This window comes from Cricetulus griseus, chromosome 4 (assembly GCF_003668045.3).
Source record: "Cricetulus griseus strain 17A/GY chromosome 4, alternate assembly CriGri-PICRH-1.0, whole genome shotgun sequence".
NCBI classification, from domain to species: Eukaryota; Metazoa; Chordata; class Mammalia; order Rodentia; family Cricetidae; genus Cricetulus; species Cricetulus griseus.
This window is the reverse complement of record NC_048597.1, coordinates 151,677,529-151,693,712: the sequence shown is the minus strand read 5'-3', so window position 1 is coordinate 151,693,712 and position 16,184 is coordinate 151,677,529. Positions and strand designations below refer to the sequence as shown.

At 38.2% G+C, this 16,184-nt stretch overlaps 1 protein-coding gene across 1 annotated transcript; it reads right to left on the bottom strand.

Annotated features, from left to right (window-relative positions):
* Positions 1 to 14,096: 14,096 nt before the first annotated feature.
* On the bottom strand, positions 14,097 to 15,035 carry LOC100760073 (olfactory receptor 10S1). The gene has a single exon (XM_027412197.1). The coding sequence runs from the start codon at positions 15,033 to 15,035 to the stop codon at positions 14,097 to 14,099; it is 939 nt and encodes a 312-aa protein (XP_027267998.1).
* Positions 15,036 to 16,184: the final 1,149 nt, after the last annotated feature.

Genomic DNA, 16,184 nt, shown 5'->3' with positions numbered 1-16,184 from the left:
AAGATGTATTCATCTATATGATGATTCTGCATATGGGAACATACATGATGTATAAATGTATGGAGAAAAGAATCCATCATTGCCCTAAGATGAAAATGATTAAGTAATAGAGAAAATTAAATTAATTACAGAAATTGTTTCTCAAGTATGGCTGAGGCAAGTAAGAGAGAGAAAAGAAAAAGTTCACTTTCTAGGTTATTTGCAGAAACTATAAGATTTTTAAGGAGAAAAAGTGGGATGATAATAAATCCAGAAAAGGCAAGGCAGTCTAATTTTGGAGTTGAAATTTTCTAGAATTCCTGTGTAGCTGACTTTCAGCCAACCATTTACATATTTATTAAATAAATTTCTATTAATTACTGGAGAAGCTTTTGTTTGGGAGATTTTTCTGGTTTTGAAAAGGGCAGGGGCATGTGGCATGATCTTCTCATTTCAGTTTCTGGTCTCTTCATACATTATTCTTAAGGAAGGCCGTGGATTTTCCTCTGATTACGGTTACTAAGGGCCGGAACCTGGATAACATCTAGAGCAGCCAGGACAAAGGAAAGCTACTTGGGGTTTTATACCTTTGATGTGATAATAAGAACTTGAGTGCGAGGACAAACGGGGTCTGTATTGGGAAGAATTTGAACTACAAATGTTATTAATTATTTGTAGAGGAATTGTATTCCCCCCAATTCATTAGTACCCTGCATTTCCTCTTCATTATTAAGTTTTATTCTTCTTTTGTCTTGGGATTTCAAATGGTGCAAATGATGTATTTATTAATCAAGAAATACAAACTGAATTTTTCTGTACCAAGATTATTTTAAAAAATAAAAATATGATGGTGAGGAAGGCACTGATTATCTGTGGGCTCCAAAGTCTGAGTGGTTACAATAAGGTAGATATAAGGTCCAGGTGAACAAGAAAATCCAGCAGATGAACAACTAAACAATGATACATCTGAATATACAGGGGGAGTGCTGTGGAAACCCTTCCATAGCAGAGACTTGCTATGTGTTTATCTTCTGCTGGTGAAGAAACTAAACCATGTGTCTGCTTTCTGCTGCCTGGACAGTTCCAGCTGTTCTGAGGAGGAGATGTGAAATATGAGTTTGCTGATAGGCCAGTCAGTGGAGCATTCCAGGAAGACTGAAGAATTAGATGTATACTTTCAGAACACAGGAACATTTTTTGATGCTTATGAGGCATAAGAGACTCAGGACCCCAGTCTGACAGCTGGGGAACCCACGTAGGACCAAATCAGGCCCCCTGAACATAGGTGTCAGTTAGGAGGACTGGGCAGTGTATGGGGCCTCTGGCAGTGGAAACAGGATGTGTCCCTATTGCATGAACAGACTTTGGGAGCCCATTCCCCATGGAGGGATATGCTCTTAGCCTAGATACACGGCAGAGGGCCTAGGCCCTGCCCCAAATAACTTGACAGATTTTTGATGATCCCTTATGGAAGACCTCACCATCCCTGGGTTGTGGATGGGAATGAGATGGGGGGAGACGATTGGGGGGAAGGGAGGATGGAAGGGAGAGGGAACTGGGATTGATATAAGAATAAGATTGTTTCTAATTTAAATGAAATGTATAGAAAAGAAACTAATTATTGTGGCTCTGGTGTAGAAAAGAGGTAAGCACAGAAGTATGTGGTGTAGAGGAAATAATTAGGAGATAGGGTTCATATGTTTGGTATTCGAAGAGAAAATAGTAGTTTCTTTATTTTCATTTATTTATGAGAGTTGTAGGGATTGAGGGAAAGCTTCTCAAATTCTAGGCAATGTCCTACTAAATTCCCAGACTCTGATATTAAAACACTAAAAATCCAGGTGGTACTAGTCACACAAAGGACTTAGCTCTTTCTTGGTTTTTAGTTTTTGGTTTAGGGTCATTAATTGCTCAGGATGGCCTTGAACTAGTGATCTTAAGCAATCCTAGTGTATCAACCTCCTAAATAGCCAAAATTACATCTTCCTCCACCTGTTTAGAAACCTTGTCTGTGTTTATTTATAATCAATCCTAGACATTTCAGGAACAGTTTGCTGTTAAAGCTATGAAACAAAACACTGCAAGTAACAGGGAATTGCTGTGGCCTGAAGGAAAGGCGATGTTTCATTTGCTAGTTCTGTGTGCATGAGAGAAAATGAGTGAGAGACATGTCAGCTTAAACAGGAGCACGTGATAGGTGGGGTTATCTGTTAAAAAATATTTTTACATGTCTTGGTGTTTTGCCTGCATGTATGTCAGTGTGAAGATGTCATATTATCTAGAACTGGAGTTACAGCCAATTATGAGCTTCCATGTAAGTGCTGGGAATTGAACCCTGCTCCTTTGGAGTGGGTTAAGAACCAGTACTCTTAACCACTTAGCCATCTCTCCAGACCTGGATGGGAATATCTTTCTTTTCCTTTTTTAAAATTTAAATTAGAATCAAGCTTGTTTTGCATGTCAATCCCAATTCCCTTGCCCTCCCCTCCCCCTGACCCCCCAACTCCCTATCCTATCCCCTTTCTGCTCCCCAGGGAGGGTGAGGCCCTCAATGGGGGATCTTCAATTTGGAGCAGGACCTAGGCCCTCCCCTCTGTGTCTAGGCTGAGAGAGTATCTCTCTGTGTGAAGTGGGCTCCCAAAGTCCATTAGTGTACTAGGGATAAATACTGATCCACTACTAGAGGCCCCATAGATTAACCAGACCTCCAAACTGACATCCACATTCAGGGGGTCTGGGACAGTCCTATGCTGGTTTCCTAGCGATCAGTCTGGGGCCCATGAGCTCACCCTTGTTCTGGTCAGCTGTGGGTTTCTCCAGCCTGGTCTTGACCCCTTTGCTCATCACTCCTCCCTCTCTGCAACTGGATTCCAGAGTTCAGCTCAGTGTTTAGCTTCTGCTTCCATCAGCTACTGGATGAAAGCTCTAGATGGCATATAAGGTAGTCATCAATTTAATTATCAGAGAAGGGCATTTAAGGCAGCCTCTTCACTATTGTAGATCTCCCTAGTACCAGATTTCTCTTTAAATCTATAATGGCTCCCTCTATTATGGTATCTCTTTCCTTGCTCTCCTTTATTCTTCCCCTGACTTGATCTTCTTGCTCTCTCATGTCCTCCCCTCCCTTCCTCTTCTCCCCTTCTCTTTCTCCTAACTCCCTCTCCCCTCTCCCCTCTCCCATGCTCCCAATTAGCTCAGGAGATCTTGTTCCTTTTCCCTTCTCCGGGGGACCATGTGTGTCTCTCTTAGGGGACTTTTTGTTTCCTAGCTTCTTTGGAGGTGTGGATTGTAGGCTGGTAATCCTTTGCTCTATGTCTAAAATCCATATATGAGTGAGTACATACCATGTTTGTCTTTTTGTGACTGGGTTCTAGGTGGGAATATCTTTAATCCTGTGTTTTTCTTTCTGTGCAAGTGTCTATACTTGGAGAGTCCACTGGATTTGGACCTTTGTAGTCTGTTTTTGAGGCAAGGTCCTACAAGATTTTTGTTGGTATTCTCTTAGTATTTGTGTTTTCATATTAAATGTGTTTAGTAGTAATTACTTTCATTAAAATGCATACAAGGAAGCCCTGTAATCCTATTTGACAGGTACTCAGGAAGTTTTTTTTTTTTTTTTTTTTTTTTCTGAAAAGCACCAATTCCTTACTTGGGCTTAGGGAGTAATTAAAAGCAGTATAAAAGTATGGGATATTTGCCTTCATTTGTCTCTTTCTCCTCTTTGGGTCAACTGCCTGCTTACCTCTGCATGTAGGCATGTTAATTATTTGATTGTCCTCTCCTAATAATTGGTGTACTTAATCTATCTTAACTCCCTTCAAGGCTAGAAGGTCCAGAGATAAGAGGAAATAAAGTATCTTTCTGTCAAATTTTCAATTTTCCATTCCAGACTTCTAAAACATGTCTCCAGTCATTGCCCTAAACATGCAGTTACAATGGATTTCAGGATTAGTAGACATGTCACCCATGATGAGGTTACCTTCATGTAGAGGTGATCATGGGAAATAAATTGTCCCTGCAAGTAGTAAGAAATTTTTCAGAGCTCTCTTTCAGAACCAGAAGTAAGATCATGACTGGTTAATTCTCATTTTTGATCTTCATTGCTTAATTATGCAAATTCACCTTTGAATAATTTATTCCTCTAGTTAAATCTAAAATTCATATCACTATTCCAAAGATAGGCTGAAACACCTAATTTCCATTTTCCCAAGTACTCATTCTGATTAACCTGTTTCCCTGTCCTTTAACTGTTAGTTTTATTTGCTTTCATGTGGTGGCTGAATATACCAGGCATAATGAGTGGACTCTACTCTAGGACTTGGGTTGCAGAAGCCTTTCATCATAGAAAAGTATTTAGAGTATGTCTTCTAGGCAGGGGATAAGATAAAATGAGGTATTTATACTGGGTCCTGATTTAAACTGACTGATGTTCTTTTAAGGAGAGAAAACAAGGGCTGGCGCCATGGCTCCATAGATAAAGGGATTGCTGGGCAAGTGTGAGGAACCGAGTTTGAATCCCCTAAATGCATGTGAAACTGGTATTGTAACAAGTATATGTAGACTCAGTGCTCCTATGATGAGAGAGAGACAAGAGAATCCCTGGATGCTCCTGGACCAGTGCCATGGGCAGCAGCAACCAACAAAGAGACCCCTTCTTTAGAAAGATGAAAAGATGACCACTTAACACTGGTTGTCTGTGTTTTTTTTACCTCCACTTGCATGCCAGAAAATGTGTGTTTACACTCACACATACACACAGCACACATAGTATATATGAACACATGAAAAAACCTCAAAGCACACCTACTAAAAGTAGGAACAAGGTAAATATGTCCATTCTCTCTATTTTTGCTCAATACCGTGCTTCAAGTCTTAGCTAAGCTGTAGGAGATCAAGGGGATACAAATTGAAAAATAAGAAATCAAGATATTTTCATTTGTAGACGATATAATATTACACATAAAAGATTCTAAAACCTAACGACTCAATCAGAAAATACTGACAGCTGATAAACATGCAGCAATATAGAAAGACAAAAATTTAACATAAAATAAGTAACTTTCCTATATTTCATCAACAAATATATTGAGAAAAAATCAGGGTAACAAATATCATATGCAATTATCTAACCAAAGACAATAAATACATGTGCAAGGAAATCATTAAGACCCTGAAGAAGATTCCTGAAGATAGCATGACATTGCATGTTCATAGTTTGCCATCCCTACTCCTCCTGACTTGCCTTCCCTTTTGGATTCACTTCCCTGTGTCTCTCATTTGACAAGAACAAATTTTTAAGAAATAACAACCAAACAGGGCAAAAATAAAATTTAACAAGATAAAGCAAAAAACATGGTGTTGAAGTTGGAAAATGGTGTCTTAGTTTCACTTCCTATTGCTATCACAAAAAACCTTGACAGACACACCTTGAAAGAGAGAGAATTTATTTGGCTCATGATCTAGGTTATAATTCATCACTGGCCCACACCACTCTTAGTTAGCTTTCTTTGCCTTCTGTTTGTGGATTAAGTCATGAGCTCCCAAGTACTGCCTCAGAGCCATGCCTGCCAGATTGCTGCCATGCTCCCCACCATGATGGTCACAGACTCATCCTCTGAAACTAAAAATGCCCAATAAACACTTTCTTTTCAAAGTTGCCTTGCTCTCTTCTCAGCAATTGAAAAGTAGCTAGGATAAAAGCAAACAACCAATTAAAATTAGAGAAAAGAATAAAACAAAATTCTCAAAAGATGAAATACAAATGGCCTAGAAATATTTTTAAATCATCAATAGTTTAAATTCTGTTACAAAAAATGTAAATTAAAATTACTTTGAGATTTTATATTACCTTAGTCAGAATGGCTAGCATGAAAACAAAAATATTGGCAATCTGGTTATATGGAAGTGAGCAAAAAAGAAACATGTATTCACTGTGGCACTGAAGACTGGTAGGGAAACTATAGCAATGAGCATAGAGAGTCCTTAAAAAGCTAGAAATAGATCTATCATATAGTATAGTTATATCATTTTGGTTTACTTTGTTTTTTTGAGGCAGGGTTTCTCTGTGTAGCTTTGGGGCCTGTCCTAGAACTCACTTTGCAGGCTATGCTGGCCTCAAACTCACAGAGATGCACCTGCCTCTGCCTCCTGAGTGCTGAGATTAAGGGCATGCACCACCACCACCTGGGTAGTTATATCTTTCCTGGGCATGTACCCACAGGACTCTATCTTACTACAGAGATACTTGCTTGTTCATATCCATTGTTGTTCTATTCACAAATGCCAGCAAATGGAAAAAGCATAGATATCAACTGAATGATGAATGGATAACAAAAATGTGTCTAGACTTGTATAATGGTATATTCATCAGTTGTTAAGAAAATTCTATTATGAAATTTTCACGCAAAATGTATGAAACTAGAAACAATGATTTTGAATGAGGTAACCCCCACATTGCTTGTGATTACATATGGATGCTAGCTTTGGATATTTGGGTATGTGTATTTAAATTGGAGCACCTATGGACGTAGAAGTCATATGATTAGGCTTTGGTTAATGGGGAAGGAAGCACAGGAGGTATGGGGGCTGGGAATAGAATAGGAAGGATTGGGTATGGCAGGCTAGTAGAGGGCAGGATAGAGGTAGGATTGTGGAGAGGAATAAACAACACTGAAGAGCTTTAAGAAAGTCTCATGGAAACTTGCTACTTGATAAGCTTCCTAAAATATATGAGACACATATGTAAAAAGAGTTTAAACTACCCTATAATGGGGAAACAATGTTCCTCCTAGTCATTATAGGCTATCAAATAGCACAGTGCTGGAATGGACTTCCTCTTTTGGAGTTGTTGGTCTGTGGTATACCATAGTACACCAACATTTCACTCTTTTGCTCTTGACTACTCTCTAGAACTTGATGGTAGACCCTATTGCTGGAGATACCACATAATTAAAGCATTAAACACAGAGAAATTAGGCTAGTACTGAGCTGCATGCTTTGCCTCTACTGACTATTTGTTATAATGCTGGAAGGTGCTATACATACTACTGGAGAAGAAAATTTGTCACCATACAATCTATGACTGTAGTAGTGACTAGTCTCATGGGATATGGCTATAGGTGCAATTAAGATATGAATTGTATAAGAGTAGCCAATCGTTTACTGAGCATCTTCCATAAGATGGAACTTGTGTCTGACATTGTTATCAGAGCCAAGAATATGTAGCTGGCTAGGTTTTCCCCTGTAGGAGATGATACAACTATAATTCTGCCAAAAGTACACAGTATTAAATTTATTTCTAATGAATTATCATCCTTCAACCCTCATTATAAAAGCTTCTTTTAGCACTAGTGATTAAAACAGAAACCAACAATTGGCCAACATGTAGACAATTAGAGATAACAGAATATTCATCTCTAAATGGGTCATCTATATCATACTCCCTCCTCCCATGACTTAGGGATCATCATGGAAGAGGTAGTGGAGATATTGTAAAAGCCTTAGGTGGTGGATGAGTACAACTAACCAGTGTTTATAGGACAAAACAAGGCTATTGCACTTACGAACTGAGAGTGGTCATGTCCACATGCACAAGACTTACACAAGATCAAGCTAGAAATATCCCCACATGGACAAGGAAGCAGACATAAAGTTCTTCCCTGTGGGGGATGCTGTAGCCAAGCCTGCTTAGGGTAACGTAGAGTGAGGGGCGTTCAGGTGGCTGGTTTTGCTTTTGGTTTCACTTTTGGCTTGTTGTACAGACTGCTGCCCACCAGCTGGCTAGGTCGTTCTGTAAGTAAGGCTTTTTCCCTATTAAAATCCCTTGTATTTCTACCTGGCTCTGTATTGGTAATTTCCCACATTACCTCCCTAATTGAGGAGCTACTGGCAATTGATGGCTCCAGGGGGAGAGAGTCAGTTTTTCCCAAAAATCTGGCCCCTGAGAGACTACCAATGTTCCAGTCAATGGCCCTGTAATGCATACACATATGGGGTGTGCTGAGTGTATTCAACAAGGGGAAAAAAAGAACACATGAAATATGGAAAGTTAACGTAGGAGGATGGAGAAAGGACTGAGTGGAGAGGACTTGATTTAAAGAAAGTAAATAAGACTAAATAGTTTTTTTAATATAAAAATAAAAATATAAAAAGTACAATTTTGGAGAAAAAACTATATAAAATGTATCAATTTAAATATTAACATTTTGTATCGGTTTCATGTATCAAGTATATGGGAGTAGTAAATATAACATACAATAAATGCCAAAAGAGAACCAAACAAAATAACAATAACAAAAAATTGATGAATGTTGAAACAGGAATTGTAGGAAGGAAGACTGTGTTGTAGATGGGGAAGGAGATTAGAGAAAGGTGTTATAATAACTACAATTCAGGAACAAAATCAATTTAAAAGAAACATACATGATGACTGAAACGGTGGGAGGATTTGGGGACATTGTTCGTTGGATAGTGGTGTTTATCATTTCAAATGGTCACCACTCAGAATATAGAAACTGAAGAGCCTGAGACTTTGGTCCTACCTCTGCTATTTATGTATTATTAAGCAAGTCCTTACTGTTGTGTGAACCTGAGACTTCTCATATTTAAAATATCAATTGATGGCTTTTGTTGTGTGTATTATTATCATAAAACTTGTTGTTCAAAAGAAACACAGTGAAAATATTCAGTTAGTATGGTTTAAATTCAGATTAAACAATGCCTTTTTGTTTTATTTTCAAAAAATACTTTAAAACTACATTTCTTATGAATTGAATATTTAGTCTCCTTTTGAACTAATGTTTAATGACATCAGATCATTAAGTACCTGTTTAATTAAATAAATCTGGTTGTGTAAGTTAAGCTTAATATCAATTATGTTTTCTTTGTTGAGGTATAGTAACATCAAATGAAATATAGTATGAAGTTAAAGTATCAACATTAATTAATTGTGACATGTATATTCCTGCAAAACGACAACCACATTCAAGATGTATCAGTATAATAACTAATCTTAACCTATGTCTAAAATTTGTTTTTAAATTTTATTTTATCCTTTTTTTAGAAAGAATAATAAAAATTTATACACGTAGAATTTAAAACAAATGGAATTTAAAACTTATTGGATAATCTTAGAAGGTATTGGCTATAACATAGTAAATGAATAATGAATTCAAAGTCAAATCAAGGACAATTTAGTAGGAAAATGAAAAATGAAACAAACACATCTACTAACCAAATGTAAATAGAGACTTGAGACCTGTGCATCTCTGCAGAACAACTCTTTGGAACTACCGAAAGCAAAGACATGAGTGCAAGAATGAAAACAAATTTTAAACCTTTCATGCATTAAAATTTCTCAAAATTGAGGCTTCATCCAACAACTGATGGAAACAGATGCAGAGACACACAGCTAAACATTAGATAGACCTTGGGGAATGCGGCAGAAGATGGGGAGAAATAATTGTAGGAGCCAGAGGGGTCAATGTTGCCACAGGATCAACTAACCTAGGCCATAGAGGTTCCCAGAGATTGAACTGACAACCAGGGAGACTACACGTTAGTGATGTAGGCCTTCTGCTTATATGTGACAGTTGTGTAGCTTGGTCTTTTTGTGGTACTCTTAACAGTGGAAACAGTGGCAGTCTCTGTCTCTTTTACCTGCTTTCGGGACCCTTATTTTCATATTATGTTGCCTTGTCCAGCCTTCAACTTAATATGACATGTTTGCTTGATATCCATGGAAGGTCTACCCTCCTTTGACTAGAAATGGAGAGGAAAGGTGGATGGTGAGGGCCAGAAGGGAGATGGAAGTTACTGAGAGTAGAGGAAGGAGGGGAAACAGCAGTCAGACTGTAAAAATAAATAAATAAATAAATGTATAAATAAATAAATAATTTTTTTTCTCAAAGTTGAGAGGCATAAGCTCAATATCTGACAAACTTAATTATCTATCATTGGATGAATGGATGATGAAAATCTGACACATTCATAAAATGGAATACTATTCAATTCTAAAGAAGAACAGAATAGCAACACTGACCCCTTTCTCTCAAAGGCAGGCTTCTTTCATTAAAGGCTGATAGAAAAATCTTGATTTTTGCCTCTACCATTATCCATTTCAATAATATACAGTTAGCATGCTACCTTATCACAGCTTCTTTAAAGCCTGTGCTCTTCCTTTCAGAGTGTTTGGGTTTACTTTACATGGAAAAAATTAGTAATGAGTACCTGAGTTAGAATTGATATTAATGCAGGGTGGATCTAACCATGTAAAAGAATTCTAGGTAAAAGCGTATTTTTTCAAAGAAATGGTATTTTATTTGGCCACAATGCTGCCAGTTATGAAAGGGAACACAGTTTTTTCTTTTGATCTTCATGTCACTTAGCCTGAAAACACTGACCACTGGCATGTTAATCACTGGGGGAAACTGCAGCCACTCAATTACTAGATTCCTAATTCACGTGCTTGGCCTTCCAGAATATTGTGAAATTCTGACATGAGCTATTTAATGTAAGGCAGGATATCAATTAATCTAACTTTTCAGCAATTTTATTTAACTACCTTTCTTGTCTTAGGATTGCCCATGTAAAGATTGTTTAGTTACACGTATAAGAAAACCTTCCCTGATAATTGCCCTAGAAAATATTTTTTAATAGTTTCTGTTCATTTGAAAGATGTTCATCATAGAGAAGCATCAGTCACTTACTAGATACATTGTAGGGAAAACAATCATCTTAAATAGTTATCTTCATTTTGTCAAATCTACTTTTTTCATTTTTATTAATACAAATTAATTCTCAACTTCTCTTTTACATTCAAAATTTAATTATAGCTACAATAATGCAATTAGTTATACTACACTTCCCAAATCTTATAATAAAATACAAAAATTTGAGAGGAAAATTTTGGATTAATAATTTCCATTCCCCTAAGAACAATTAGAAAACCAAATTGTTATCTGGCAACTTTACTATGAAGAATGTATTTGTGCCTTGTTTTTTTTGTAAATGCTGAATACATGAAGGAAAATATATTTTATGGACTTAAATATTTTGTTGGGTAGTTTTGTTTGGAACACTTAACAATATAAAACCTCTTATAGTTCTTACAACTGTGATATGTACACAAAATATTTAATAAAGATGAGATATCTATCAATACAGTTATAAAGGCATATAATTAGCTGATGTCATGGACCATTTGAAAGAGGAAGAGAAGAACTCAAGAGATTGAAGGATTCTTACCGACTAGACAGATATAAAAGTGTTAAGGCAAAAGGTGAAATGAAAGAAATTAATGATTGCAGTTGTGTGACTAGTTTTCTATAATTCATCCTTGGATTTCCAGGAGGCAGCTGTTTAACAAGACTGAGGGAAGTGTAGCATGAAACCAGGGCTTATCTTGGCACTGTCCTCATTCTGTACTCAGTCTGTGTTGAAGCTTGCTCTGATGGAAACAATGAGCTTGCCTGAGTTACTTTCATCGTTTTTTCAGTTGTATCAGTAACTGTCAGGGTGAATAACCCTGAGTTCTATGTGGATGCTGCAGCTTAACTGCATATTTTAAAGTTTGTTGTCATGTTCCCTATATTCTATCCATTTCCAGGAGTTTTAGATTAAAATCCTACATTTATAGACGACTAGGCACAAATCAAAAACTAGGGAATCTTGACCACAAAACCTAAAATGGTTTTGAGCCCTCTATGAATTTCCTAAATGAGGAGGGGCGGGTTTGATTACCTCTAAGGAACTGTCACATTACAAAAATATGCAGTCTTTGAAGCCATATATATTAGAGCTGATGTTCTAGCTTCAGTTCTTAAATTTGCATGGTCTTGAGAAAGTTTCTTTGTGTCTATAGATTTTGGGTTATCTGTAACATGAAAAATAACTCAAAGACTCATATGGGGTTCAAGCTGAAAGATGAGAGAAGCAAAGCACCACGCCAGTAACTCTTACCTCTACTCAGGCTGAAGTAATCCTGCCCTCAACATTGCTGGAGACAAATATGCTCTCATGAGACCCTTTGCTTCTTCCTTTTATATCTCTTAAATCCTGGGATTAAAGAAATGGGATCCCAAGTGCTGACATATCCTTTGGGTGAGCCATTTCTCTTTTAGACTGGGTCAATTTTGTGTAGCTCAGTGTGGTCTTGAAGTTATAGAGATCCATCTACCTCTGTCTCCTGAGTCCTGGGATTAAAGGTGTGTACCACCACCACCTGGGTTCCATGGTATCTAGTATGGCTGTTGGAATTAAAGGTGTGTATCACCACCTCCAGGTTCTATGGCAAGCTTTAATAAATCATAAATAATATATCACTATAGTTACCCCATCTGCATGTAGAGAGAAAAATAAAAATATCGCTTGATATATAATTCTGATGAGCAGTAAAATAGGTAATACAACCATCACACTACCTCGAGGAAATGGATTTGATAGTGGATTATAGTTAACTGCATTAGGATTCTCTGGAAGAAGAGAGCAGATAGAATGAATACATATTAAAGTGGGTTTATTCAGTTGGCTTACATGGTACAGTTTCTGTAGTTCAACAATTGCTGGCTTACACTGGAAGGATGAAGATTCTGTAGATGAAGCTGTCCATGAAACTGGAGGGCTCAGCAATGCCAATCTGGCTTTGTAAGTCTGGGGGATTATTAAAGAGCTGCTGATCCTCAGTCTACATTGGAAGCCTGAAGAGTCTGGTTCTAATATCAGTGAGAAAATGTAGCATTTGTAGCAACAGAGTAGACAAGCTTGCTAGCAAGAGTGAAGACAAACTGGCAAAAACCAATGTTACTACTCTCGTCTGTGTGTCCTTTCATCATTGACTGCATTGTTCACATTAAGGGTGGATCTTTCTACTTCAAATGATTTGATCAAGAAAATCCTTCAATGGTGTGCTTGTCAGCTTGCCATTTAGTGGACTCCAGATCCAGTCAAGTTGACAACCAAGATTATCCTTCATGGTTACTATTCTCATCCTAATACATATTTAATCATTTTCCTTCATAAATAAACCTATAATAAATAACATCTTTGAATTTCCAAGACCTCATCCATTTAAACAAATTTCACTCTTTTTTGTTTATTGTATTATAATATTTTATTAACTGGTCATTCTACCACTTATTTTCTTTTGCTATAAAACATAGCATAAAGACTCACTTGTTTGGTAGAGGCTCTTCCTACAGAAGAACAGTACAATTAAAGTGACAAATTGCCATGTGCATAAAGTCTTTAGCTTGGTAGTCAAGGCACATTTATCTAAAGGTTAGATCAGTTACTCATCCTGAAAGACATCACAATTGCTCCAACCATATGGCAAATCGCTTCAAGCAGAATCTTGATGTATTTGTCACCTTGTTATCTAGAAAAATCTGTTCTTGTGGCTGTTTTATAAGTAAAGTACTTCACCAATGGAAATACCAAAACTTTGCCAATTATCTAATTCAGACCTCATAAAATCCCACAAGGAAACTAGTTTTTATTTTCTTCTTAACCTGAAGCTACAGGTATAAGAATTGTACAAAAGTTTCTATCTATTGACTAGTGAATTCAGAGTCTGGGATCTGGGTGGTTCAAATGACTCCAAATCCCGTGTTTGTTATTGCACCTTGTGAGTATGGTGTTAGATATCACTACCTGGAATGGGAAAAGATAAGATAATGACTTTTTAAGTGATATTGGGCAAGCCACAATTCTCATTGGAATTTTATTTTAATCATGATAAAATTTAGTCTCTTCTATTAAACTAGATGATGGATGACAAAAATTTGAACCTTGTACTTTTGCTTTGAGAATTAGTAATAGATATCCAGTCAGTACAATTACTTTACAGAAATACTAAAACAAGCAAGAGTTTGAACAAAATTTACATACCCCTGAGCGTAAGTGTTGGAAATACTAGGAAGAGTCACATCTCTAGTCTGCATTTTATTGATGAAGAGTTTATTAAGGAGATGCTGAGGTAGACCAAAGAGAAGGGCATTCAGTTTGCTCCTTAAAATAGGATGGGAAGACCAAGGAGGAGGACATGTGGCCTACTTGACACTCAGCAGTTTTCTCCTTAAAATAGGACTTGAGTGGTTGCCTGAGCTGCCAGCTGGAGACTCTCAGAAGCCTCTACACACCAACCTTCTCAAAGCTTGCTTGACCTCCTTGTTCCTCAGTGTGTAAATGAAAGGATTGAGCATTGGAGTGACTATCGTGTAGAAGACTGCAGGGGCTCCTGCCCCTGCGCCAGTGGAGCTTGGCTGCAGGTAGATGCAGACAGGCGGCATGTAGTATAGGAGCACGACTGTGAGATGTGCTGTGCAAGTGGAGAAGGCTCGCCGCCGTCCCTCTGCTGTGCGAATGCGCAGCACTGCAGCCACAATGAAGACATAGGAGATGATGATGAGGATGAGGCAGCCTGCAGCCACCACACCAATGTTTGCAAGCATGATAAGCTCATTAATGGTGGTATCTGCACAGGCCAGCTTCAGTACTGGAGGGATGTCACAGAAGAAGTAGGCAATATGGTGAGGACCACAATACAGCAGGCGGAAGGTTAGGGAAGTGTGAATTGCAGAGTGCATAGCACCTATGGTCCAAGTGCTCCCAGCTAACCCTGCACACACCCGCCTGTTCATGGCCACTGGATAGTGCAGGGGCTGACAGATGGCCAGGTAGCGGTCATAGGCCATGACTGTGTATAGAAAGCACTCAGTGCTGGCCAGGAAGTGGAAGCAATAAAGTTGTACAGCACAGCCCTGGAAGGAGATCATTTTCCCATCCAAAGTCAGAAGGCCTGCCATGACCTTGGGAACAGTTACTGTAGACAGACATGCATCCAGGAAGGAGAGGTGGCCCAGGAAGTGGTACATGGGGGAGTGGAGATGAGGGTCAGAGCCCACAGTCAGGAGAATGAGGAGATTGCCAGTTACAGTGATGCTGTAGATGAGGATGAAGAGGAGGAAGAAGAGGCCAGGGTGCTCTGCTGTGTACATCAGACCCTCTAGGAAGAAGTGGCTCACCATTGTCTGGTTGAGGTACTCTATCTTCACAGCCATCTCATCGTCTGTTCAATAAAGCTGCCTGTAATAGAATAAATGGCTTCACCTTTTCCTCAAATGTCGCTATTGTTTGGTGCATTCCACCTTGGCCCTGCCCCATAAGATAAAAATATTAACAGGTTCAATTCAGCTTTCTTCTATATTTGTGTTTTCACACCACACATTCTTGCAAAAATGAAGTTTTGAAGGCATGGCTTGTAGCCTTGTGGGGTATATAATGCATTGTAAGGATTGTCTGAAGAAATTCAGTCCCTAAATTAATTATGTAAACACAGAGTACAATCCTGCTGTCATTGAGAAAGTGATTTTGGCATCTACTCCAGAATGGTGATGCTCCTGCCTCCTAATTTCCTCTGCTATGCTTTACATGCACCCAGCCACATATTTAATTGCTGTTTGCCATCTGGGAATAGCCTCCATCTCTGGACTTGTCTAGGATCAATGAGCTGTTACATCATCCAGGAACACCCCCTCCCACCCATTTCTCACTCAGAGGGAGTTCTTTGGAATTTTACTACCTACAACCCTCAAGAGTATGAAAAGGAAGCCCTCAGGAAAAGACTATATAATTACGCAAACTATTTGTTGAGGATAGTTTATTTTCTCCCCATAACACCATTTCTTACCCTTTTGGGGATTATTTTCCAACGTCTTTCTGAATGTTCCTTTGTACTGGTTTAGACTTGAAATTTCAGAGTTCTTTTTGATACGTTCCATACTGTACCTTACATCTTATATCATGTGAAAGTTTCTTCACTGACTTTTATCTACAATGTCATATTTTCCCTAAGGTTCATCCTGGAGTATAATCTTATGTGCCACCTCATCTAATACTCTAATGACTTTGATATTTATGTATTGTGCGCCACAGCCTTCTGAAAACTCCTTAACTGTGACCCCCTACTCTTGGTGCATTGTAGTGCAGCATTCAGAAGTATCTTTCCATTGTCATAAGAGAGTTCTCTTGTGCAGTCCTCCCATCCAGGAGTGCTACTTGAAGCATCTTCTTCCCTGCTCTGATTTCTCTCCAATACAATCATGGCATTGTTTTCCAACACTTCCGACATTCACCTTCCTTAATTTATTCTTCGGGATTAATGCTAAACTTTAATTCCTCGGAGATACACTGCTACACATTTTCCTCCA